We start from the raw sequence: 25,653 nt of genomic DNA on the forward strand, positions 1-25,653 counted from the left end.
CTCAGCTACCTTTCTTTTATAGCCCAGGCTCACTTTCTCAGGGATGATACTGCCCATGGTGGACTGGCCCTCCTATGTCAATTAGCTGGATAGTCCACAGAATAGTCCCACTTCTCTGGCTCTGCACCCACAGCACACAGCTTGTCTGGTACATTCAGGCCACCTCCATTCCTTACCTGCCACTATCTTTGGTGGTCAGCCCATGGTCCTGACAGCTCTAGTAACAGGGGTCTCTACTTCAACTGAGGCTGTACCTCTGCCAATGGCCTCTCCTGGCCTCTCACAGCGCTAAGCCCTAGGTATTCTCCATAACCCCTTCATGCCTTCAAAACCAGTACCGTGTGGGAGACTCTTAAACATTATTTATCAAGTTCTGCTACCAGTTTAATGTATAGCCTTGTGTCCCCTCTGGACCACAGCTCATGCACATGTGTGTGCACCTCAGTCAAGCTGGTCTCTTATTCATAACAACTGATTTTTCAGCCTTAGCTAACCAGCCTTGATTGTTCCAGTGAAGCACAAAAAGTTTTACCTCCATAGATTCTTAATCCAAAATATATCACACAAACTGCCGTCATAGAGTCTTTGCTTCCCTCTGAAACTTCACAAGCTATGCTTCCACTGTCTGAATATCTTTCAGCATTTTTATTGTACTACTTGCTTTTCTGTTGCTCTGATAAAAGACCATGATCAGGGCAACTTATAGAGTTTATTTGGCTTATGGTTCTGGAAGGATAAGCATCCATCATGGCAGGGGAGACATGGCAGGAGGCCTTTAAACAAAAAGCTGAGTTCAAGCATTTGCAGGAAACAGAGGGAGCAAGCTGGGAGTGGGACAAGTCTATGAACCCTCAAAGTCCACCTCCAGGGATATGCTTCCTCCAGCAAGGCCACACTACCTAAACAGGGCCACCAAGTACAGCCAAGTATCCAAATACCAACACCTATGAGGGACATTGTGCATTTAAATCACCTCACTTATCTTCCAAGCTTGTACAGAACAGCCCATTAAGCTCTGAGTATTCAATGACTTTCCTGGCCCAAAGCTCCAAATTCCTTCCACAGTCCTCCCCCAAAACAACATGATCAGCTCCATCAAAGCAATATCCCACTCTCTGATACCAATTTCTGTATTAGTTTACTTTCTGTTGTTGTGACAAAACACTGACCAAAAACAACTTGGGGAGGAAAGGATTTATTTGGCTTACAGCTCACAGTTGGTCATCAAGGGAAGCTAAGTCAAAAACTGTGAGGCAGGAACTAAAACTGATACCACTGAGGAATGCTGGCTACTGGCTTGCTCCCCCCGGCTTGCTTAGCTGCTTTTTAAAAAAAATATTTTATTTATTATTTTTATTTTGTGTATATGAGTATATTGTCTGCATGTATGTGAATGCACCCATGTCATGCAATGCTGTAGAGGTCAGAAGAGGGCTTCAGATTCCCCTGGAACTGGAGTTCAGGACAGTTCATAGCCGCCATGTGGATGCTGGGAATTGAACATGGGTCCTCTGCAAGAGCAGTCAGTGCTCTTAACCACTGAGCCATCTCTCCAGCCCACTTAGCTGCTTTTCTTATACAGCCCAGGCCCACCTGCCTAGGGATGACACTGACCACAGTGGGCTGGGCCCTCCTACACCAATTGCCAATCAAAAATACCCCACAGACACCCACAGGCTAATTTGATGGAGGAAATTCATCAATTGAGCTTCCCTCTTCCCAGGTGACTCTAGTTTGTCATATTGACAAAAAAAAAAAAAAAAAAAAAAACCTAACTAGCACAGCTGTATAGTGAGTTCAAGGCTAGCCTGAACTACATGAGCTCCTGGTTTCTTTCTTTCAAGCATATGTTTTATATTATTAACATTAATCAAAATCACCTTGTGAAAATACATTCATAAAAGACTGCTCTTAAGGACTTTTATTCTTTGTGTTATTGATAGAAAAGCTTTGGTAGAATTGCTTTTAATTGTTACTTTTTTCTATTTTTGAACATCTCTTCAATTTCTTAAGTTTCTAGCTAAGTATTTATAAAAATAAGCTAAGGATAACTATGCTATGTGTTGATTTCTGTGTGTGTGCGTGCGCACATGCATGCACATGTGTGTTTACTTTTTTAGTTTCCAATGGACAGCACTCAAGTCCAGAGATGGCCCTCACCATTCACCTACTTCATTCTGATCAACAACCCCCAGCATTTCAGGTCTCAGCTCCCCTGCTGGAGGTCAGCCCTGGAGGCCGCACTTCTGTAGGTAAGAACCGGGGTCCAGAAAGAAACATGACTCTGGAAATTGAACCATATTGCAGCAGCAGAGCCTTTCAAACTTCTTAATGCTTGCCAGAATGCAGTGATTGCCTCTTCTAGAGGTGTGTGCATTCTCTCCTACATCCATCCTCCTGTCAGTTTTTATGCAAATAGAAGAAGTACAGAGAGAGGGAGAGGAGGAAAACAGACCCTTCCGAGGCCAGCCTTGTGATGGAATGCTACACAGAATTTACTTTCCAGCCTCTGAGAGTTTGATTTGTTACCCTTTCTAAAATGTCAAGTGACAGAAGAGTGAAGAGATTGGAGGGGAGCAGGTTTCAATGACTGCTTCTTTGTTCTGTTTCAAACCTGAAGAGGGGACAAGACTTCAGAACCTGTGACATGTTAGAGTTGACCCATCTTGTTCATGATTTTATTTGTTTCTAACTATGATTGTTTTTTATAGTTTATTTACTCTTTTACCAAGGACATTTTATTAACAAACATCAGACAGTAGTTTTGTTAGCTGTGTCCTGCAGATCCATATATGTTTTCAACATGTGGATTTTACCTTGAAGTTAATTCTGTGACTTCTATATAGGGTGGGTCAAATATTATTTGACTTCAGTCTTATAAATGAGCCATATATACAGCAGTGTACGTCATTTTTACTCTGTTCCTCACATTCTTGATGGCCAGAGCAGCCATCAGGAAATCTGGCCCTTTCAGTAGGTTTCAGAAAATAAGAAGAGAAGTAAAATGAAAAAACGTAAACAGCTTATGGGATGTTTCTGAAAAACAGTGGTTAGGACAGACCTGCTGGCAGCCTTCAATGCCTGACCTCATCTCTATGGAGGAAAAAGGTATTCTGAATTCCCAGCTACCTACTTGTTAATGAACTTTTGAAACAACCTACTCATAAGTTGTGAATTGATTATATTACCAGTTTTGCTTATTTTGTGTTCAGTGTAATTTAAGTGCTTTATACATGTAGAGCACACAGTTGTTCACTGTACCTGTCTTCTCTTTCTCCTTCATGCAGGCCTGCAGTTGGTAGTAAGAGATGCACAGACAATCCCTGAAGAGCTCTTCTTTGAGCTTCGAAAACCTCCTCAACATGGAGCGCTCCTGAAGTACAGGGCAGAGTTCCCAGGTCCAATGGCTGCAGGTAGGTACATGCTCAGTGCCTGACCTGCTTGGGGTTTTTTGGTATTTGTTTGATATTTGGTTTTTTCTGCAGTCAGTTTTATGTGAATGCCTTTAGGGGATAAACTATGAGGAGAAGTGTTCTTGACCTAGACTTTAGACACCTTTCGCTGCTCACCTGCCCTCCCACTCCCATCTGCCCCCAGCCCTGCTCTGAAATCTATGACTTCCTCAACTTATAGGTAAAACTGGCTGGTGATCCTCTACTGTCTTATGGCTTTTCTGTGGAGAGTGGCATGTTTTCTTCATTTAATGTGTGAATCTTTACAATGTTTATCTTAATAAAACCCTAATAGTTTTAGCTCTATGCATTTTCATCCATAAAAAAGACACACTTTTTAAATATCTATGCTGTGTAACCAGCTTTTTTTATTTTTAATTGAATCTTTGTGAACTTCATACAGTATATTATTTTGGTTTTATTTAGACACCTTCCTTATCTGCACCTCTCTTACAGCACCCCCACCAGATTTCATTTACTCTGTCATATATGTTAAGGCCTGTCAAGTCAAGTTTGTATGCCCAAATGTCCTTCAGTGTACATCTATCTACTGGAGCCTGTCAGCCTATGTAGCATCATGCCCTTAAAGAAAACCAACTCTCCCTCTCCTAGCAGTTACCAGTTGCCAGTAGCTCCTCAGCTAGAGTTGGGGCTTTTTTTCACCTCCACACTTCTATGCTGGGTTTTTGTCTAACTTGAGCTTGCATGACCCTGTGCATGCTGTTACCATTGCTGTAAGATCATATTGAGAAACTTCCCGGCTGTCTGGAAAACTTTCCTTATGGTCATCTACCACCTCTGGCTCTTAACAATCTTTCTGCCCTCTCTTCTGCAGTGGTCCCTAAGCCTTGGGTGACAGAGGTTTGATATAGGTGTCCTATTCTGTGGAAAGCACTCTGCAATCTCTTCTTATGACTACTTTATTTTGCCTCTGCCTCCTGAGTGCTGGGATTAAAGGCGTGTGCCACCGTGCCCAGCCCTGACTACTTTTTTAAAATGGTATTTATTGTGCTTGTCTTATTAAAAATACATATTGACTGCTTGGAAAGTATAGAAAAGCATAGAGAACATAATAAAGCAGACAAGGTTTTTTTTTAAATAGTGAGGACTTACATATCAAAATCAATATTATCCCTTTGAAAGTAGTCACTCCAAAATGCCATATTTTGTTTCAACAATCTGTACATTTTCAAAACTTTAAAATTGCTCTTTTTAGCAATGTGTTAATATGTTCCCTCTGAATTTCCCTGGTGGGGTAAATTTTTGCCCTTAAAGGCAGATTAAGTGTTTAAGTACAACTAGTAGGCACTTGGGAGTCACAAAGGTAGTTTTTTTTTTAGTGTACTACACAAAGGAAGTGTCATAAAATGGCTTTGCCCCTTCCCAGGAGGAATATAAAGTGGCTGCTGTACTGTTTCTTTAGCACTGCATTTAGTCTGTACTTGTGTATTTAATGTATAAGATCTGAAGATGTTTGTAAAGAGTTAATCACCTATTTATAGGCATATAAACACTAGTAAAACAGAGTAACACATTTGGAAGGGACTTAGATGAATATGGAGAGCAAGTAAATTCTTCAGTCTCAACACACAATACCAATCTAGAGCCAGTGATGTATCAGAAAGTAGAGTTGAAAACAGCATCCAAAAAGATTAATTCCTCAAGTGTACTCTGCAGAACCTTTAGGACCCATGGATGCTTCATAGAAAAGGTTCCATGACCAAAAAAATTCTGAGCAGCTTTAACATTTATGTACTAAATGTTCTAAAATTTTAATAAATTCTACAGTTTAAAAACATAATTTTCTATTGCATTTATTCCATTTCCACAATCCTCTGAATTTAAAACTTTTTCACACGGCACCTATTTAATCTATTATGATAATTTATTATGAATTAGTACTCTGGACCACAAATTTGCACTTACAATTTCAAGGAACAACCCCTATCCCATGCTAGGATTCAAAACCAAGGCCTTGCATATGCTGGGCAAGAGCTCTGCCACTGAGCTATATCCTATCTCTCAAATATATTTTTACATTTTTAATTTTAAAAACTCATAACTTTTAAAAATATTTTATTTATTATTTTTATGTGGATGTGTGTATTGCCTGCATGTAGGTAAGTGCACCCGTGCCGTGCAGTGCCCACGGAAGACAGAAGAAGATGTTGGATCCTCTGGAACTGGAGTTATGGACAGTTGTTAGCTCCCATGTGGGTACTGGGATTTGAACCCAGGTCTTCTGCAAGAACAACCAGTGTTCTTAACCACTGAGCCATCTCTCCAGCCCCAAAACTCATAACTTTTGAAAAAAAACTTCAAAACAAAATCCTTATAACCCCCAATCAAACTAATGCCCTCTGATAGCTCAAGAGGCATCATCTCTTCAGTTTTCAAGAAATTATCTGTCATGATTAGATTTCAAAGGAGCAGCCAGAAGGAGCAGCTTGTTCTTTGTTTTTCTAGAACTAGGAGTGATGAATGATCTCACAGAGGCAAGTTCCAACTTAATATAGTTTAGAACCTTAAAAAACAAAACAAACTAGAGCTATTACCCGGCGGAATTCGATACCTTGTTGAACAGACTCTCTCACCTTGACAAGTGTGGAAGGACGGGCTAACCCACCCTTTTTCAAGAGTGATATAGGGAGAATCCCAAGTTGGGTGGGCAGTTAGGCTAATTAGTTTCTAAGTACCAGAGTTTATGATTCTCTATGAGCTTCGAAATCTGTAGAACAAAGGTGCTATGTAAATGAAAAGTGTTATTCCCAGAAGTCCTTGGCTTTACAGTTTGTTTTGTTCTTGGAAGGTGACACTTTCACATATGATGATATTGAGAAAAATGTTCTTCAGTATGTACATGATGGGTCCTCTGCTCGAGAGGACAGCATGGAGATCTCAGTCACAGATGGCCTGACAATGACCACATCAGAAGTGAAAGTGGAAGTGTCCCTGTCCGAGGACCAAGGGCCTCAGCTGGCCCCTGGTTCCTCTCTGAGCATGACTGTTGCTAGTCAACGCATGGCCATAATCACCCGGTCACACCTTGCCTATGTGGTAAGTTCTGACACTTATTCTTATGGTTCTCCTCTGTGTTTCTGATTGGGCTGGGTACTTGAGGCAGCAGATATTGACCATGTAAAAAGCTCTTTGCTCAACTTCCCAGAAGTTCTCTTCTTTGAAGTTATAGTGTGGATTCTGGCTTCTCCCAGTGTCTCAGAAGTAGACTGAGAATACAAATAGCTTTGGTGATGGCCAAGGAGATGGCTTAGTGGATAAAGCACTTGCTAAGCAAGTATGAGGACCAGAGTCACATCCCTAACATCCGTATGCCATGTGGGCACAGTAACCCACTTGTGATCTCACTGCTTAGGAGGCAGAGAAGGGGTTTGAGGAGCAAACTGGCTAGCTAGATCAGTTGAATCAGTGAACCCCAGGTTCAGCAAGAAACTTTGCCTCAGAAAATGAAGCTGAAGGGTCATCAAGAAAGTCACCAGATGGCAGTCTCTGGCCTCCACATGCCTATGCACACACATGCAAACACACACCCATACACACACACACACACACACACACACACACACACACACAACCTTGAAAACATTGTGAACAGGAGTTGGTGACTGTCAACAGGATATAGTGCCCTTGTCAGAAAAGCTCTGATTCCATTGTTTCATTGTCCTGTATAATATTATACTGAAAATTTCAGGAAAAGAACATTTTAAATGAATTTGCCTGACCAGTGACTAAGAGGCCATGGTTGTTTCCTAGCTTCCAGGGAGAAAGCTGACTTTCTCCAGCTTGTTCTTGTCCAGTCTAGACAGAATACGAGACTCTTCTTTGGTGATGCCTCTCTGTAGATTTCCTAGGCGAGATTACAGGTCTGCTGGCCTTCTCCTGGATCACGAGAGGCAGAGTAGTTAAGGAGTAAGGGGAGAATCAAAGGTGCTGGGTATTTCCCCCATGTCTGGCTCAACCTTGATTAAGTGATCTTGGTAATTAAACTCATCTTCTTTCTTTGATTCTGCATCTGGGGCAAAGGATAATGAGGATAATTAATTTTATTTTGCAGTTATATGTGTCATAAACAGATATCTACTGTCTATATAAACCTAATAATGATTAGTTTTTAATGTGTTGAAAGGAAGGATAATTATTTGAATGCTAATCGTTCTTAGTATTGAATTTTTCCTTCACTCGTCTCAAAATTACAATGAACAGCTTGTCCCTCCTCTTCCTTTTTTAACCCTATGTGGTTTTAAGTAACCCTTTTCTGAAATGAAGAATCTCACTGTGAAATCTAGTAGTAGGTATTAGATAAAACACCAGCCTTGAAACACTTGCTTTTGCACAGGTTTTTTCCCCTCTGTAAATTGTCTTACCTTAAATGATAAGAAACCGTATTCTACCTTGATTCTTCTTGTGGGTACACTATAGTTTCAGAAGAGTTCTGATTTTTTTAATTGATGCTATTTTTTAGAGCACAGTGTGGCCTTCTGATCCTATAAAACTCTTTTATGAATTCAGATTTAATCAATAGATCACCAGGCTTGAAAAATGTTTGACAGACCAAAATAGAATTCCAGGAATAGTTCCTGCCCATTAACCTCGTATCATAAGCAGCACATCAAAATGCAAGCCCATTGACAACTGAACGTGTATTTTCAAAAACTGATTGAATGTGAATTTACCCACCAGAGCAGAAAGATTTCAGAGAACTATTTCAATGTGCTGAAAGCACAGCACAGCATACATCACTAATGACACTGGTGGGATGCACACCACAACCTTTCTCTGAGTTGGAGAAGAATTTTGTACTTTATTTTCCCTCTAAAACGCTGAAGCTTTCAGCAATGGAAAAGTCATCTGAAATGCTAGTCATAAATGGGGCAGAGTATAAAGAGGAAGAAGAAGGCGACTCTCTTAATTAGAGCGTGAATACCTGGAAGAAAGTGATAAGATGGAGGCATCGACGAGAGATGAAAATGGATTCTACCTGATTTGCTTTCCAATGCTTATTTTATTGTTTTATTTGAGACAGGATCTCATGTAGCCCAGGCTAGTCTTGAACTTGATATATAGCTGAGGATGACCTTGAACTTCTGATCATCCTGCGTCCACCTCCCAAATGCTAGGATTACAGGTGTGCATTATCAGGCCTGTGCTGGGGATCAGACCCCGTACTTTGTATGTGCTAAACCAGCACTCTGCCAAGAGAGCTATATCTCCAGCCTCCTTGATACTTGTCGTACAGACACAGTTTGGTATCCACTGCAAGTAAAACATTAGAGGAAGGATAGAAAATGTTGAACCCATACGTGTTATGGAGTTTGAATTGAAAGGTTTTAATTCAAGCTCACTACTTCAGAATGTAGTGGCCCTTGGCAAGTTACTTAAACTTAAACCCCTTGCATTACTTTTCTTATTTGTAATATGAGGTTAATCTTTAAAAACTGAATAGCATTCCTATATACCACCCCAAAATAAAATATGATACCATTAATAATAGATATCATGTATCTGGGAACTAGTATTAGCCAACAACATGTAACTTCCAGAGAAAATGAATGCTATGATCAACAATATGGAAAATTCAAAAGACTGTCTGAACAAAGTATTAGAAATAAAAGGAGAGCTTGCCAAGGGGATGGCAGGGAGGGGAAAGGGGAGCAGGGGAAAGCTGAAGGAGCTGTACATGGTGGCACACACCTCCATTCTCAGCACTTGGAATGCTGAAACAGAAGGACCTGAAGTTTGAGGCCAGCCTGCACTGCATAAAGAGATCCTGTTTCCACAGAGTCCTACAGGCTCCTGGGACCTTACACATATGAACTTGCAACAGTGGTGACAGCATGCACAAGACCCATGATGACTCAATTAGACAAAAGTCCAGCATAGAACTGGGGAAATGGGCAGCAGGCCCTGACCTTAGCAGCTGATTACTGCTGGATGAGGAAGAGCTGATCTTCTTTAAGGGAGAGACTCCAGATAGACTGACTAGACTCTAGTGGATGAACTTGCACTGAGGGATGTCTGGATACACTAACTTGACTTGATAGGTCTTAACATATATGACAGAATGCATGAAATCCAGTGGGGCAAGCTATGGGGGGGGGGTCTAGATGGGGGAGGGGATATAAAAATTATTAAGATGTTTTATGTGAAAAGCAAAAAATTCAATTAAAAATATGTGTTAAAAAGATCATATAACTCTGAAAGTTAAAAAAAATGAAAAGACAAAAAAGATCCTGTTTCCAATAAAAAGTTCAAAAAAGAAAGAAAAAGAAATCCCCAAAAGTAGAGTCTAACTCAATTTTTACATGTGTTTTTAAAAACTAAAAATATACTTTTTAGTAACATATCAAGCTGTATTAAAGAATTCAAGGAAAGGAGAAACAAGATTGGTGCGATAAAAGGCCCAGCGACCAGATGAAAGACGAGTTAATTATTTGTGTGTGTGTGTGTGTGTGTGTGTGTGTGTGTGTGTGTGTGACAGAGGACAACCTCAGGTGCTGTTCCTCTGTCACCATCCACCTTTTTGTTTGACAGAGTCTTTCACTGGCCTGGGACTCAGCAAATAGGCTGGCTGGCCAGTGAGCCCCCAGCATGGGGACTGCAAGTACCTGCCACCATACCTGACTTTTTTTAAATGGGTTCTGGAGATCGAACTCAGGTCCTCATGCTTGCAAGGCAGGCACTTGACTGACTGAGCTATCTTTCCAGCCCACAAGTTAATTATTATGAACTAATTCTCATGTTGAATGGTGAGTTCATGGTTCTATACGTGATAAATGATTATTTTCAGATTCAGTATACCTACATGTATATTAATATATTTGGAATGAACAATAATAATAGGATGGAATTAATCCAAAAAATATAAAATTACATGCAAACAAAGATGTATTTTCTTATGCATTTTGATGAACTCACAGTATCTTGGACAGCCTAAAATAGTGATTTCCTTTACATTATGAGAAGGTATTTTCAGAAGAAAAAATATATATAGCTGATTCCTCACTTTTTCAAATGTAGAAGTCATTTGAAAGTTGAAATATAATAAGATAATGCCTGACACGAAATAAGCAATTCCTTGCTAAAATTTACTAGTGTGAAATTCAAAAGCTCTTTATTCTAATTAGGAGCCAGGAGCACTGTCCTTGGAGTTTATCTTGTCTCAGAAGATGATACCTCACCCCTCTCAGCAGTCTTTGGGAAATTTTTTCTCAGTGGGAACTCAGGAATATTAGGAAGTGATTCTTTGGAAACCTACACTTTGTATTTAATAAACCATATGGAGAAAGAGGGAAACTTTTAAAAGAATATACATTTAGAGGAAATATTCTGCTGCTTTGATAAGTTTTCTTCCCCTTCTGTACACTGTCAGGTGATCTGAGGCAATTCTGTGATACCAAATTCAGACTTTTGACTGCTAACTTACAACTGCCTCAAGGATGGAAACGCGACCTTCCTCAACCTTGCTTGCCTGCGCACCTCCTGCCCGTGCTCATGTTCCCAGTCTGTCCCTCACCAGCTGTACAGCAGAGCCATGAAAACTTGCATTTGAAAGTGAAATTGAACATGCAACATTTGTTTTCATTGTTGCTGCAATAAAGTAGAGTGTCCCCATTTTCACAGTCAACTCCTCTAAAAGACAGATGACCTGGGGAAATTTCCTCAAAAGATATCACCTGTCTCCTAGGTATTTCCAAATGTACTCTTTAAAAAACCTAGGAAATCATTCATGAAGATATTTGGCTTTTGTCAGTGTAGAAATGCAAAAAGCCAACTTTATTTCTCAATAAATAATGCAGAAGGAGAAGGGAAATGTTCTTTTAAGATTAGGTGTGCTGGCAAGTGAGGATCCATTGATTCAGTTCTCACAGAATGAAATCCACAGGACCTCCTAAATTCTTTTGTTAATCCAAATTTTTGTCGTATTGGTATTACTTGAAGTGAATCATTGGCTAAGCAAATTCTGTTTCACAGAATTTTGTCATTGCACAGTGTGTTATAGACTCTAATAGAATTTTATGTATTTCTAAAGTACAAACCATTCTTGGAAACTCCAGAAGAAGCCTACACCTGTGCCTATAGAAAATGACTTAGGGTTGACCATATTCTGTATTTCACTACTTGCATGGAATAAAAACAAAATCTTAGGGTTCTTACAGAAATGTTATCTCTTTGTTTTATGCCCTGTGCCTAAAGGGCATTTCCTTGCTGTTACCTGGAGCTGCTCCTAGAAGACATTATCTTAGAGGCATTTGAAGAGGGATAAATACTGGGGTTTTCATGGAGTTGGAAGTGCTGTTGATGTATGACAAAGGGCAAGAGACTGGCTGTGTGTATCAGGGAAGGAAGCACCTGTAGACTCTGTAAGCGCTGAAGCACTGATCGCTGCAAACATGCACTCATGTCCTGACTCATATTTACCTGATTAGGATGATTCATCCCCTGACCCAGAGATCTGGATTCGCTTAAGTTCTCTGCCTGTGTATGGTGCTCTCTTAAGAACCTTGGGATCTGAGGTGGAGGAGCTCTCTGAGGTTTCCAATTTCACGATGGCAGACATCAACAGCAACAACATTAGGTACATAACTCCTTTGTATTACTTGAAAAGATTTGTTTTAAGTGTGTTAAGATATTCAAGGAACTGATTGTAGCTCCTTCAAAGAATATATTTTTTCTAGCCTCATTTTTATACAAAAGTATATTCATTTTACCCAGCTTGCTAGTACGGATCATTCTTTTTATCTTTTTTTTTCTTTTATAGATACTCGGCTGTGTTTGAGACAGATCATCTGGTCACAGATAACTTCCACTTCTCTGTCTCAGACATGGACAACAACCACCTGGAAAATCAGATATTTACCATCCTAGTCACTCCTGCCAAAGACCCGCCTCCAGTCATTGCTTTTGCTGACCTTATCACGGTAAACAGTTCTCAGATCAATATATGGTCAGGGCTTTGGAGAGCTGGAATCCTTGGTTATGTGAATAAAGGATTTCCACCTAAATTGGCTGTCAAGCTCTTCCCCCAAAGTATCTGGGTAATGGTATCAAACTGTGCGTGGCTTTCATTGTGAGCTTTTCAAAAATGATAAAAATAATTATATGCAGAAGATCAAATCATTATATTCAGTTAGTAAGTCAAAAAATATAAATGCGCTAGATGGTATGCTAGATATTATTAGCAATGGTAATAAAAAGAGGTAGAACGGGTATTCATGGAAATCACAACGTAATGTTGGTAACGACTAAAGTCTGGGACGTGCCCCCACATGAATCAAGCTGATATTTATTATTATTAGGAATATTAACAAGTCTTGAGGACAGGAGGCAGTGTAATGTGTGTTGGTCACTGGAGTTACCAAGCTGAGTGTCTGTACCAGTTCTATCACATATTAGCCAACTGGCCTTGCACCAAGTACTGAATCCTTTCTAGCCTCAGTTTCTTCCTTAAAATATTATGATTCCCAGTACATATAGGATTTCTCTGGTGGTAAATTAAATCAGCATGCCTCATCCTTAACACAGTACCTGGTGCATAGCAAGAAGTTCATGAAAGCTCACTCATGTACCTTTCCTTATATATACACAGTAATGCCCAAAGTGAAGGCATTTTCTGGTTTTATCAAGCACTTGAAAATTCATGAAACTGAATAATTTCTAAATTGTGTGATAATCCTTCTACTACCTCATTTTTCCATTTCCACATCCTAGGGAAGTAACTTAAACATCCCCATTCCCAGAGTCCCATTTTGTAATTTATAAGCTACCCTGCAGCTAGCCAAGAGTTGTTCAGAGTAAAATGCCTTGACCATTTCCAGCAGGTCAGCAGAAAACACCAGGCCCAGATTGCAGAGTTAGCATATAAAACCAGGCCTTAAAAGGTTAGTTTGAACAACTGCTTTAACTTATACTGATTTATTTTCTTCCTTGATGTTGAGATAAACATTAACTTTCAAATATGGCAAGTCCTTTCTTCCCACACACCTATAAATATACAATAGAAGGGAATAAATGGGACTTTTATTCTGAACGGTGGCGCCTGTAGGACAGTCAACCTCTGGGAATGTGAGGGAGGCCTGCGTCTATCTATCATTCTCCAGCTGTGCAGTGTGGAATGTTGATGCTGCAGGAAGACAGCTGTCCTGTCCTGAAGCTCGCTGGGGTGGCTGTTGGAACCGGCCAGAGCTGCTTTATGGCCATATCCATCACTGAATGAAGCTCAGCTTTGAAGGGAGGCATGAGTGCATCTTTGAGAGGTGCCGAAAGATTGCCTCTCTTGGCAGCAGGCATCTTACTCACCTCGTCCGCAGAGCTCTGCCTCCCCACAAATGTTGAACTGATGCTGGAAGGTCACCCCAGGAGACAGTTTGGTTCAGTTCTTTTGTACTGCAGTTCTGTGCAATCACCCAAGGACTCTACATTCTTTCTTCCTTAGGTTGATGAAGGAGGGAGAGCCCCACTGTCCTTTCACCACTTCTTTGCTACTGATGATCATGACAACCTCCAGAGTGATGCTGTCATTAAACTAATTGCTCTACCCAAATATGGCTGCATTGAGAACACAGGAACAGGTAAAATAAATAAAATAAAATAATAAATAAATAAATAATATTTTTTTTAAAGGAGTGGCTTTGCTGAAGAGTTGTTTGTTTGGGATCTAGAAAGCAGGGTGAAGGGACTTGTATCCCAATGAAGCCCGGACATGGAGAATTTAAAATGGAATGGATCCATTTCAAGAAAATGGAAGAAAGGAAAGAAGGTTTATTTCTTGAACAAAAGTTTGCTTAGCATTTTCTGTGGGTCCTGCACTTTTTTATCGTGAAGGATATGTCAGTAACCAAAACAGACACCTCCCCTCCACCTTCATGTTGACTTTGATCCTGGTGAAAGGAGATGAATAAATAGGAAAATGGCACAAGGTGTTATGGAAAAAAACAGAGCAGGGTAAAGGGGTTTGGAGTAGCAGCCATGGGGCTGAGGGGCTTGCTGATTATATTCAGAACTGGGTGTCAAGGAAATGAAAATGCCTGTCTTCCTAATGTGAGGCAGCTGCATTTCAGATGAACTATAGCTCATGTCTCAGCTCCTTCTATGGACATGACATGAATTGAAATGCATGCTGTCTGTCCATGACACCCTCTTTAACATCCCTCCCCCCTACCATTTGCCCTAGACCCACTGAAGGTTATCACACAGAAGGAGAGGCAAAAGGCATGTGCGGTCCACGGGCCCCCTGAGACCTGCTGTGACTGGCAGCCGAGACAGCTCCAGCAGGTTCCTGTGCTGCCGCCTCTGCAATGAGATTCCCAAGTGAACAAGCATCAGTGCTTGGCTCTAATTGGCATACAGCTAGCAGCTCCCTCAGACAGGCCATGGGCTGCAGGTGTCTGTGGCCAGCATGGTGCTGGGGATCTGAGCCTGGTAACCAGAAACTCATTCAGAGTGGTCAGATTTCCTATCAAAAGTCTTGGATCTTTTCTCTGTCTTGCCTTTCATCGTATACACTAAGATTTGTTTATTGAAGAATTGAGCTTCTTTCAAAAATGTTTGCCCTAGATATGATGTTAAGATGAATAACGTAGACCCTGCCTGCAGTGGGAGACAGATATGAAGACTGATGAATTACAGTGAATGACAAATGCTAGGACAGGAAAGGAGCAAAGCACTGAGTGCATGAAATAAAGTGATTGCTTCTGTCTGCGGAGGCAGGAAAGTCTCAGGAGGTTGGAACTTGAAGGGTCAGTGAGAGTCGCTATAGGCAGAGGAAAAATGGCATCTCCTGCAGATAGAGGAGTATGGGCAAGGTGGGAGATTGTGAAAGGCCACCCCCCCCATTGCCTCGTGTCTCTCCATGTGGTTTCTTTCCTGGGAAGCCCTGTAACATAGTTTGACAGTTCTCTGAAGCAGCCATGTTTGGAGAGTAGAAGTCAAAATTCCAGCAAGCCTTGGCCACTCTGGAAAATGGTTCTCAAACTTTTATGTGCATAAGAATCACCTCAAGGGCTTGTAAAAAGCAGTTTATCGGGCAGCAGTCCCAGAATTTCTATTTAAGGGGTTGGGGTAGCCTGTGAATTAAATTGGCATTTTTTTTCTGGTTTTTTTTTTTTTTTTTTGAGACAAGATCTCCCTGTAGCCCCAGCTGGCCTGGAACTAACTATGTAGACCAGTCTGGCCTCAGTCTCACAGAGATCCACCTGCCTCTGCCTCCTGAGTACTGGGATTAAAGACCTGTGCCACCATGCCCAGCTTGAATTAGCACTTTTTGCCAGCCTACACACAAGAAAAGAAAGAAAAAAGAAAATTTGAGGGGGAGTTGGGAAGAAGTAATTTGGTTGAGGGGGGAGCAAGAGAGGATAACTGAGGAACAGAACTTTGCTCAAAGATTATATATATATATATTTATATATATATATATATATATATGTATGTAACAAAGTCAAATGGAACTTGCTGGAGAAGAGGTTCCAGCTAGAAAGGTATATGGTTAACTTTTTCTTTTGCAGGGAAAGTTCTGCTTTTATGGGATATGCCACATAGAGTGGCTTTGAAACTGCTGAGTTTAGTTTGGAATGTTGGCTGCTGTATTGTTATACACTCCCAGATTTATGGTATAAATAATTCAAAACAAAATACAGATTCTATGATTGATTGATAGGTAGATAGATGATAGATAGATAAATAGATAGATTATAGACAGATAGAAAGATAGATAGATAGATAGGTAGATAGATATAGATGGACTGAATGTTTCCATGTTATCTCACTTGATTACCTATGGAGACAGCATATCCAATCACAGATGAAGAAGAGTCTTGGGTTACTGGGGTCCAACACAAACCTTCCAAGTCCTGGTCTTGTGCTCTCCCTCTTCTCCTAGCTTTGTCCTCCAGCATATTTCTAGCTATTGTTGATAGTAACAGCTTCTTTTCCAGATCAGCCTAGTGATCAGGAACTGGTCAGTCAAGCTAACCATTTTTCTTGGTGTTACACAGGGGATCGTTTTGGCCCAGGAGCTACCAGTGACCTAGAGGCATCATTCCCAATTAAAGATGTACGGGAAAACTACATTTACTACTTTCAGAGTGTTCATGAAAGCATCGAGCCAACTCATGATCTTTTTAGTTTTTATGTGAGTGATGGAAGCAGTCGTTCTGAAGTTCACAGCATCAACATCACCATTGAGGTAAAGACTTTGGAAGTTGGTTGTTGAACCTTTGAGTGCACAGTATCCCACCTGTCGAGAGCTTTCCTCATACAGACTCAAAAGATAGGATTGGATATGACCTTCAATTTTAAATATCAATTTTAAAACATAACTGTGACCTTTGGGAAACTTGTAAAATTATAGTTGGCATTTGGGGAAGGTCTGAGTTGGAAATCTGAATTTCTGTTTTAGGGTAAAATATATCTGTTTGGTGTGAAAACAGTTCATAAGAGTGAGAGAAGCCAGGCCATTCCCATATCTAGATGAAGACTAACATATGCCTACTTTTCTCTGATATTTCTGTGTGGGAGTCTGTGTACATTCTTGACTTTTCTTCTTTTTTAATTTACTTATTCATTTAATCATAACATCAAAGAAATATAATCCCTGACTTTCATTTATTTCCATTTGGGCAACTGCACACTTTTACTCAACCATCCCAAGAAAGAGAGATAAAAGAAAATCTCAGAATGAAATGCCCTTAGCCTTGGGAAAATAAAATATATGGAACTTTCAGCAATCATAAAGGACAGTGATGGAGGGGGTTGGAAGACAGTATAGAAACTCAGGCTTCCCAGTGTGGTGACCTTCTGGTACTGTGTTGTAGTTAGGATTGTCCAAGACTATCCAAATTGAAATATTGTTTGACCTCAAAATATACTTGTGTTTCTAAATTATATATCTAGAACATGTGGTCACTCTACCTATGGAAGATAGCTTAGAAAATTTTTATAGACCGCCCATCAACTTTCTTTCAGAGGGACATTTTGTTGATGTGACTTACTTTTGTTTGTTTGTTTTAACTAATATTTTGACTAAGAAGTATAGATAATCACATAAAAACTGTTTGGCTAGTGAGAGTTGCTACAGTAATGACACTTTCTCCTAATGTGCATTTTCTTTCTTCTTAAACTACTATGTGTGTGAGACCAAATATTTTATGCTTTGATCAGAGGAAGAACGATGAGCCCCCCAGGATGACCTTGCGGCCCTTCAGAGTGCAGTTGAGCTCAGGAGTGGTACTAAGCAATTCTTCCTTGAGCCTACAAGATCTGGACACCCCAGATAATGAGCTGACTTTTGTATTGATGAAGAAGCCTGACCATGGTAGGACACAAACTGCAGTGGAAAGCTTCTTGACTGAAGGGCCTGATGGGTTATGAGACTAAGTATGTAGGTTTGGTTGGTGATTCTTTTTCTTCGTCTATATATGGCCCATTTGTTGCATCAAAATATAGTCAGGTTCATAGCTAGCTAAGATACTTTGGGTTGCAATAGATGCTGTTTTAAAAGCCTAGATGCTTTTAAATTGGTAATTGGTATCTCTGAAACTCCATTGCAGCTGTTTTCTTGCATTCCTGTGTAATCTCAAGCAAAACAGGTCTCAATATTTGCATATCTTCTCAGAGTGGACGGCATTATTTGATCATCCTAGGCCATCTCCTACAGACTGGCAACATGTGAAATATTTCTGTGAACTTGTTCCTTTAGTAATAAGGTCACTTTTTCTGATTTAAAGCACAGGTAGAAGCTACTGTGGGGATCTTCCAGCTTCATTTCTAAATGCCATCCCCCAAGTATTACCTAAACTCTGGAGCCCACACGATGTGTGCCTCAATCACTCTTAACTCCTATTGGATTTTCAAAGATGAAATCGTTCACATATGAGGGAGAACATACATTATTTGCTGGAGGGTTAGTAGAAGAGGCTGCTGGTCACTGCTCTATCACTCATCCTCGTTCACTTTCACTTTCTTTGATGTAGCATTTTAACTTGACCATTTGGGGTACATGACCCTTGAAAACAGAAAAATAAACCTTGGTATAGATATCCTTAGTGTCTTTCTGAATTTAAAAGGAATTTAAAACACCCACAAACTATGTACTCTAAGAAAAAGACAGAAGCAAGTGCTACTTTCACTCTGCAGAAAGCAAAATAAGGTTCAAATAGTGAAGTGACTTTGAATTCATGGAGGGAGGCATGACAGTTCCTAAGCCACTGTATTGCCACATCCATTTGTGCCTCTTGAAGAGACTTTCAACCTCAAGAGTGGGACTTGTCTTCTTTATTTATAGATGAGGTCACAGGGCATCACCTGTATTTACATACAAAATACTAAATGTTGGCACCAGGAGCCTCTGAGGAACTTGACATTCTACCCAGGTTTATACTAAATGACAAAATTGGACTACGTTTTGCTGCATTGTATATTTTACCATTGTTTCTTTGTTGCTCCCCTCTTCCTTCTTCAGGTCGTCTACTCCGGAGACTTACTCCTTCAGACCCTCTAGAGAATGGAACGGTTTTAGTTCAGGGTTCCTCTTTTACCTACCAGGATGTCCTGGCTGGGCTGATGGGGTACCTTCCTGGTGATGCTGGTGTGGTGAGGGATGAGTTCCGGTTCTCCCTCACTGATGGTCTCCATGTAGACACAGGGAGGATGGAGATATACATAGAGCTGCCTATAAATGACACTCCCAACTTGGCTATAAACCGAGGCCTTCAACTCTCAGCAGGTGAGTTACCCCAACCTTTTATTGCTGTGATATACACCCAAAAGAAATAGTTTTAAAGAAGGAAGATTTCTTTGCATTCATGATTTCAGAGGATCCAGTTCATGGTTGATTGGCTGCATTGCTTTCTGTGGTGAAGCAGAGCATCATGGCAAAGAGGACATAGTCACAGAAGTGCTTACCTAATGGCAGTCAGGCAGCAGAGACAGAGGGGTGCCAGAGCAAGATCCAGCCCCCAAGGACGCATCCTCAATGACACACCCCCAGTGACCTACCTAAACTTTTTAGCACCTTCCAAAATAATGCTTCCAGCTAGGGATCAAACTGCCATCACATGAGGCTATGAGAGATATTTCATATTCAAACCACAGGGAGTGCCACAGGAGTAGAAGAGAGTGGCCTCCTCTTCCATCCTCTCTTTAGTTCCCTTCCATGTTGGTACACTGGGTGGACTTTAGAGGAACTATCTGACACCTAAGGAGACTGGAGATTTGGAAGACTGCTGTCTTAAGAATACTGAATTGTGAATGACAAATTTGAGTCACTGAAATCCTTTGGATCAGATCCCTCTATATGTGAAACTTTTGAGAAGAGTTTGTGAAGAGTTTACAGTATTTTCAGTGTCCTCAAAATATTAATATACCCAAGCTAGACCCAGGTTTCATGTAGCAGTGCTTCTGTCAAACCAACATGATGGAAACCAACAGCAAAAGAAATATGAATATTTTCAAGATGCTTAATTTTTTTCAAAAAAGTTAGAAGACACAAAGGGCCACAAATGACCAAAGCATAGAGAATAAGAGTCTTCAGACTGTGGGTCCTTAGACAGGACTTCTATATTAAACTTCATCCATCCAGGGCTCAGGGACCATTGTGGAAGAGGGGGAAGAAAGATTGTAAGAGCCAGGCGGGGAGATGCATGACCATATTGATACATATAACTCCTAGGATCCTGCTTATATGAACTTATAGCAATGCTGACAGCATGCACAAGACCCATGCAAACTCAAGCAGGCAAAAACTCAGCATAGAACTGTGGAAATGGGCAGGAGGCTGGATGAGGAAGAGCTGATCTTCTTTAAAGGAGTGACTCTAGATAGGCTGACTAGACCCCAGTGGATGAACTTGCACTGAGGGACGTCTAGGGATACTAACCTGATTCAATAGACTTTAACATAAATGACAAAATGCATGAAATCCAATGGGGGTGGATATGGAAGGGTTGCCATTGGGGAAGGGGTATAAAGATGATTAAGATGTTGTGTATGAAACATATAAAAATTCAATAAAAATATACAAAACAAAGTTAAAAGACACGGAAGGATAGTTGGGAGACTATCAGGAATTAAAAGAGATGGTGCAAATAACTGCAAATTATTTCATATGATATTCTAGCTTCTAACTTTTATAATTTTGCCCCTTTTTAGCAGCACTGAAGGAGCTGTGATAAACATTAGTCTTCAACATGCTATGCAGCAAGGAGTTGTTTAATTATGGACTGTGCCTTTTGCCTAGAGTGACTGTATAGCACTAGGATTCTGTAGTTTGTCTAGTCTTAGGTTCATCTATATTTTGTATTAAAAATATATGTGTAATTGTTCTTAACTGTGGTTAAGAACACTGACTGTTCTTGCAGAAGACCCAGGTTCGAATCCCAGCACCCATGTGGCAGCTAACAACTGTCTATAACTCCAGTTCCAAGGGGATCTGACAGCCTCTTCTGTCCTCTGCAGGCATTGCACAACACGGGTACACTTACCTACATGCAGGCATAACACTCATACATGTAAAATAAAAATAATAAAAAATATATGTATAATTGGAGGATGGAGGCAGCAGTTTCAGCCTTCTCTGGGTGGTTGCATCCCCCACAACCCCCTCTCCTGAGGATTCAAATTTTGCATGGCAGTGGCTTTGCCTGTGTTAGACTTATTATGGGGACAGAGGAGCTTGCCATCATTTGCAGTTTCTAGTCTTGGGAGGACTGAGTCTCAAGAATGGACTTCCCACCCCCTTAATGGCCAGCTATAGTCTTGACTCCACACATGGACCTAAGCACCCATGCTGCCTTGGACCTTTCCTACTACCAGGTACCAAGAAGTTTTCCATCGTTTTTCCATTACTCTTCTACAGCTCCAATTTACCTTCACCTATGCCCTACAGAAAATGCAAAGCACCTAACTTCTAGAGATTAAAAAAAGAACATTAGACAAGGCGTTGGGTGTTGAAGGTTGAATATATTAGAAATATATCATATCCATATATGGAGTTCTCAAAGAATTAATAAAAAAAATTAAAATATATAGGATATAATTTGAAGTTCTGAGAATTTTCAAAGATTCTAGAAATTGGCTTTTTCTCTACTTATTTTTTTAATTTTATGTATTTATTTTTATTTTATGTGTATGAGTGTTTTGCCTGCATGTATGTAAGTGCACCCGTATCATGCAATGCCTGAGCAGGTCAGAAGAAAGCATCGGATCCCCTGGAACTGGAGTTATGGATGGTTGTTGGCTGCCATGTGGGTGCTGGGAATCAAACCTGGGTCCTCTGTAAGAGCAGCCAGTGCTCTTAACCACTGAGCTGTCTCTCCAGCCCCCTTTTCTCTGCTTATAAACAAACCAAATAGCCTGCTATTGTTTCATGGACTCTGGAAGAAGGTACAGCATTCCTCCACAGAAGACAAAATATTTTGTTATCACAGTGTAGCAGGCAGCATGGAAATCAGGACATTTGCATCACTCTTCTCTGTCCTCCAAGACCTGTGGCGTAATGTAGAGATGTAGAGGAACCACATGGTAATATCACATACACCGGGGTACATGACACTAAAGAGCTCGTGTATGACAGGAGCTGCACGTGGAGCTTCCCATTTTATGGCAAGCACTAAGTTAGTGGCATCTTTATCTGGTGGAAGCCATTATCTAATCCCTCAAGTATGCTTACTGAGAGATGGCCTCCAGAAAGTGCTGAGGGCCATGCATTCATGGCCTGTACTGGACTGCCATGCCAATCATCAAGGAATGATGAGAGCCTACTTTACTAGAATTTACTGTTTTTAACATGAAAATTTATCTGGGCAGGAAGTGAAGGGCTCTTTTTAGTGTATCTGTGGCCAGTGACTTGCCTCTGTCCCCAGCCCCTGTACAGCACCTCGGACCTGCTTAGCTTACTCTCTCACTTAAGAAACACTGATCTTGACTGTTCCATCTGAGATGGCGATGCAGTGTGTATATGAGCTTATACAAACTTGTTGTTTTTTTATTTGTTTTTCCTAAAGACAGCAAATAAATTAAACTTAACCAAAACTGATTTCTTAAACTCCAGAACTAGAAAATATTTATATCATAGAAGTAGCTATTACTAGACTGACTGACAGGCCACTACAAAGAACAAACATAGAGAAGAAAAAAAGGCACAGAACTAAATGGTTTTATTTAGACAAAGTAGAATTTATTCAACTACACACTGAGGTGGGCCTGGTACCTGGGCACAAGGAATGTGTGATAACATAGCTTCCAGTCCCCTAAAATCATTTGACATCCCCTTTAAAGGAAACAATGGGGACTGACCTTCCATCTTCCATCCTTTCACAGGGTCAGTAGCCCATATCACAGAGCAGCACTTGAAAGTGACAGATGCTAACTCAGATGATGGGCAGGTTATATACATCATGAAGGAAGACCCTGGCGCAGGGCGCCTGCAGATGGTCAAGCGTGACAACCTGGAACAAATCTCTGTTAGAGGCCCCATCCGAAGCTTCACCCAGGCAGACGTCAGCCAAGGTCAGCTGGTTCTCCTTGCTTTTCCAGGCTTCCATGTGCTCTGCCTGCTGCAATGAGGCAGGAGTTAAGTGCCTTTCATCCTATGGCAGGAATTCCTGCAGTCTTTGCTTTGAATAAGAGCTGAGTTATAACTTCATTTTTTTTTTTTTTTTTTGCCTCTTCATCTCACTTTCTCTTCTGTTTAAAAAAAAAGAAAAAGAAAAACTACCTTTCTAGGGAACAACATATTTTTCTGAGAAATCCGAGGCTATTATAGAGAAAAAATGTCATTTTGACTTGCTGTGATGCTAAAAATTATGTGTGCGAGAGAAAAAGAAAAAAGTGAGTTGGGATGGATTATGGTGAAAATTATGCCTTCCTTAGGTGAGCAATTTATATCTCTTTCCAGCTCCCCAAAGAGCACAAGTTAATGAACTAAGCAAAATGGAAGGGCATGAATCGGAGCTGCCTGGGGGAAATTACATGGCTCATCCCTCCTTCAGGAAGTGCTGATGTAACACAAAAGCATAAATGTTAAATGCTACGTAGTTACTGTACAGTGCTTTCAGGGCTAGAAGAGGAAAAAAAAGTTATAGATTGGAGGAAAAATAGTCCAATGAGGTGACCATTTGCAATTCATATTCAAAGTAGAAATATGCCCCTGAGGAGTAGAAATAAGGGCTCTGTCTGTGCACTCCCACCTATAATTGAGAGCAGCTGGATTCTCACTGGATCTGTGTGTTGGTGAAGAGGGTGCAATAAGCAGCAGGATAACAGTAGTTATTTAATTACTGAATTCCTTTGTGTCTCCTTGTAAAAAATGAGACCGGATGGATTTTCCCAGGGTTTGGTTCTATTTACACTGATGGGTACATACAAATGATGCTGTATTAACGGAACTAGATGCACTGTACTTCTTCCTCTGGATCCTTTTCACCTCTTATGTGCTAGTCGAGCTATTTATTTGTTCATTATGACCTATGGTGCTCCACTATTGGGCAGTGGGGAGTGAAGAGTTACTGGCAAGATGGGCTGTAGCCCTGTATACTCTCCTGCCTTGTGATGTGGATTTATAGAAGAGTCACTCCAAATGATGTGTATGGACAATGTACATTTTACAACAGGCATTTTTGACTGAGCCTTGACCACAAGAACTGTCACTTGTTGAAAATTTGTTATTGAGAGATTTTAGGGTGTGAGGAAGTCGAGGTAGGAGAGGAAAGAGAGGAAATGAAAATTTTAGATTAAAATGTCAAAAATGGTAGCCTAGTGAGGAAGATGTGAATTGATTCATTGGTGTGAATACCAATTGAAGTCTCGCCCTCTCACTTCAGAAATAAAGAGCAGGGTGCACTAATGACACATCTGCCCACTCCTTTTTATAGGGCAGATCGAATACAGCCATGGACCCGGAGAACCTGGTGGGAGCTTCGCTTTTAAATTTGATGTGGTTGATGGAGACGGCAACAAGTTGGCTGACCAGTCATTCTCCATCCATGTTTTAGGTAAGGGGCACCAGGCTTTCTAACAGGAAACAGCAGTTCTGAAGTTCTACAACTCCCACTGTGTTCTCTGGGAGTTTGAGCCCTGCTCTTTGCATGGCCTGCTGGGAGCTTGAAAATGGAGCTTTGGTCCCTCAGAGAGGCCTCTGAGGGAGAGATCTGAGGATTGCTCTGATCTTAACCCTGGGTCTGGGCTGAAATTGAAGAACAGAGGCTGAAAAGTCCCCAATGCCAGTTACTGTTTCTGATTTTTCAGAAGACAGATCCCCACCAGTCATCATCACTAACAAAGGGCTGGTCCTGGATGAAAACTCGGTGAAAAAAATCACTACTGTACAGCTCTCTGCCACTGACCAGGACAGCGAGCCTGCAGAGCTGATCTATAGAATCACCACCCAGCCGCAGCTGGGCCACCTGGAGCACGTGGCATCACCAGGTACATGTGTCCTCCCTTGCTTCATCCAGCCCTAAGTTGGGACTTAGTAAGTGCTGGGGACAGCTGCATCCTGTGTGTATGCACCCAGGGTCTGTCTTAATTGATACTTACTTTTTGCCTCACTAATTCTGACCATGTTGTATTATATTGTATTGTATTGTTTTGTGTTGAGTTGTATTGCATTTAGCATATAGTAAATATTCAATAATATTTGGTAAAACCAAATTTTAAAAATTACAATTTGGGATATAGAAGTAGTTCCTTTGAGCAGGGTATATCCTTAATATACACAATGCCCTTGGTTTGAAACCCAGCACCACAAAATTTTATAATTTCATATAAGCAATCTTCTCACCATAACTAGATAATCATCGCCTCCGAGGCAAGCACCAAATCCTGCTGGTCTTTTACATTCCCTTCAGTGCATGGCACAGGGCAATGTTTTGTGCTTAAAAATTCAACTTGGGTGCCAGAGAGATGACTCAGCAGGTAAGAGCACTTGCTCTTAAATGTCAGGCAATTCACAACCTATCTGTAACTCCAGCACCAGGGAATATGACACCCTCTTCTGGCTTCCATGGGAACCTACACAGATGTGGCACATACTCACATAAACATACACATATATTTATAAATATCATAAATAAAAATATATCTTTAAGCCAGGCGTGGTGGTGCACACCTTTAATCCCGGCAGAGGCAGGCGGATCTCTGTGAGTTCAAGGCCAGCCTGGTCTACATAGTGAGTGCCAGGACAGCTGGGGCT

General features: G+C 40.8%; 1 protein-coding gene across 1 annotated transcript in view; it reads left to right on the forward strand.

Annotated features, from left to right (window-relative positions):
* The window catches only part of Fras1 (Fraser extracellular matrix complex subunit 1), a 442,676-nt gene that overhangs the window by 342,459 nt on the left and 74,564 nt on the right, over nucleotides 1-25,653 (forward strand). The window contains exons 36-47 of the mRNA XM_008843691.3: nucleotides 2,121-2,252; nucleotides 3,288-3,413; nucleotides 6,262-6,509; nucleotides 11,897-12,045; nucleotides 12,229-12,388; nucleotides 13,903-14,038; nucleotides 16,460-16,650; nucleotides 17,625-17,778; nucleotides 18,925-19,188; nucleotides 22,782-22,970; nucleotides 24,335-24,454; nucleotides 24,708-24,887. Coding sequence (XP_008841913.1) covers nucleotides 2,121-2,252; nucleotides 3,288-3,413; nucleotides 6,262-6,509; nucleotides 11,897-12,045; nucleotides 12,229-12,388; nucleotides 13,903-14,038; nucleotides 16,460-16,650; nucleotides 17,625-17,778; nucleotides 18,925-19,188; nucleotides 22,782-22,970; nucleotides 24,335-24,454; nucleotides 24,708-24,887 — 2,049 coding nt within the window. The remainder of the gene's footprint in view (nucleotides 1-2,120; nucleotides 2,253-3,287; nucleotides 3,414-6,261; nucleotides 6,510-11,896; nucleotides 12,046-12,228; nucleotides 12,389-13,902; nucleotides 14,039-16,459; nucleotides 16,651-17,624; nucleotides 17,779-18,924; nucleotides 19,189-22,781; nucleotides 22,971-24,334; nucleotides 24,455-24,707; nucleotides 24,888-25,653) is intronic.

This window comes from Nannospalax galili, unplaced genomic scaffold, assembly GCF_000622305.1.
Source record: "Nannospalax galili isolate Female #2095 unplaced genomic scaffold, S.galili_v1.0 scaffold440, whole genome shotgun sequence".
NCBI classification, from domain to species: domain Eukaryota; kingdom Metazoa; phylum Chordata; class Mammalia; order Rodentia; family Spalacidae; genus Nannospalax; species Nannospalax galili.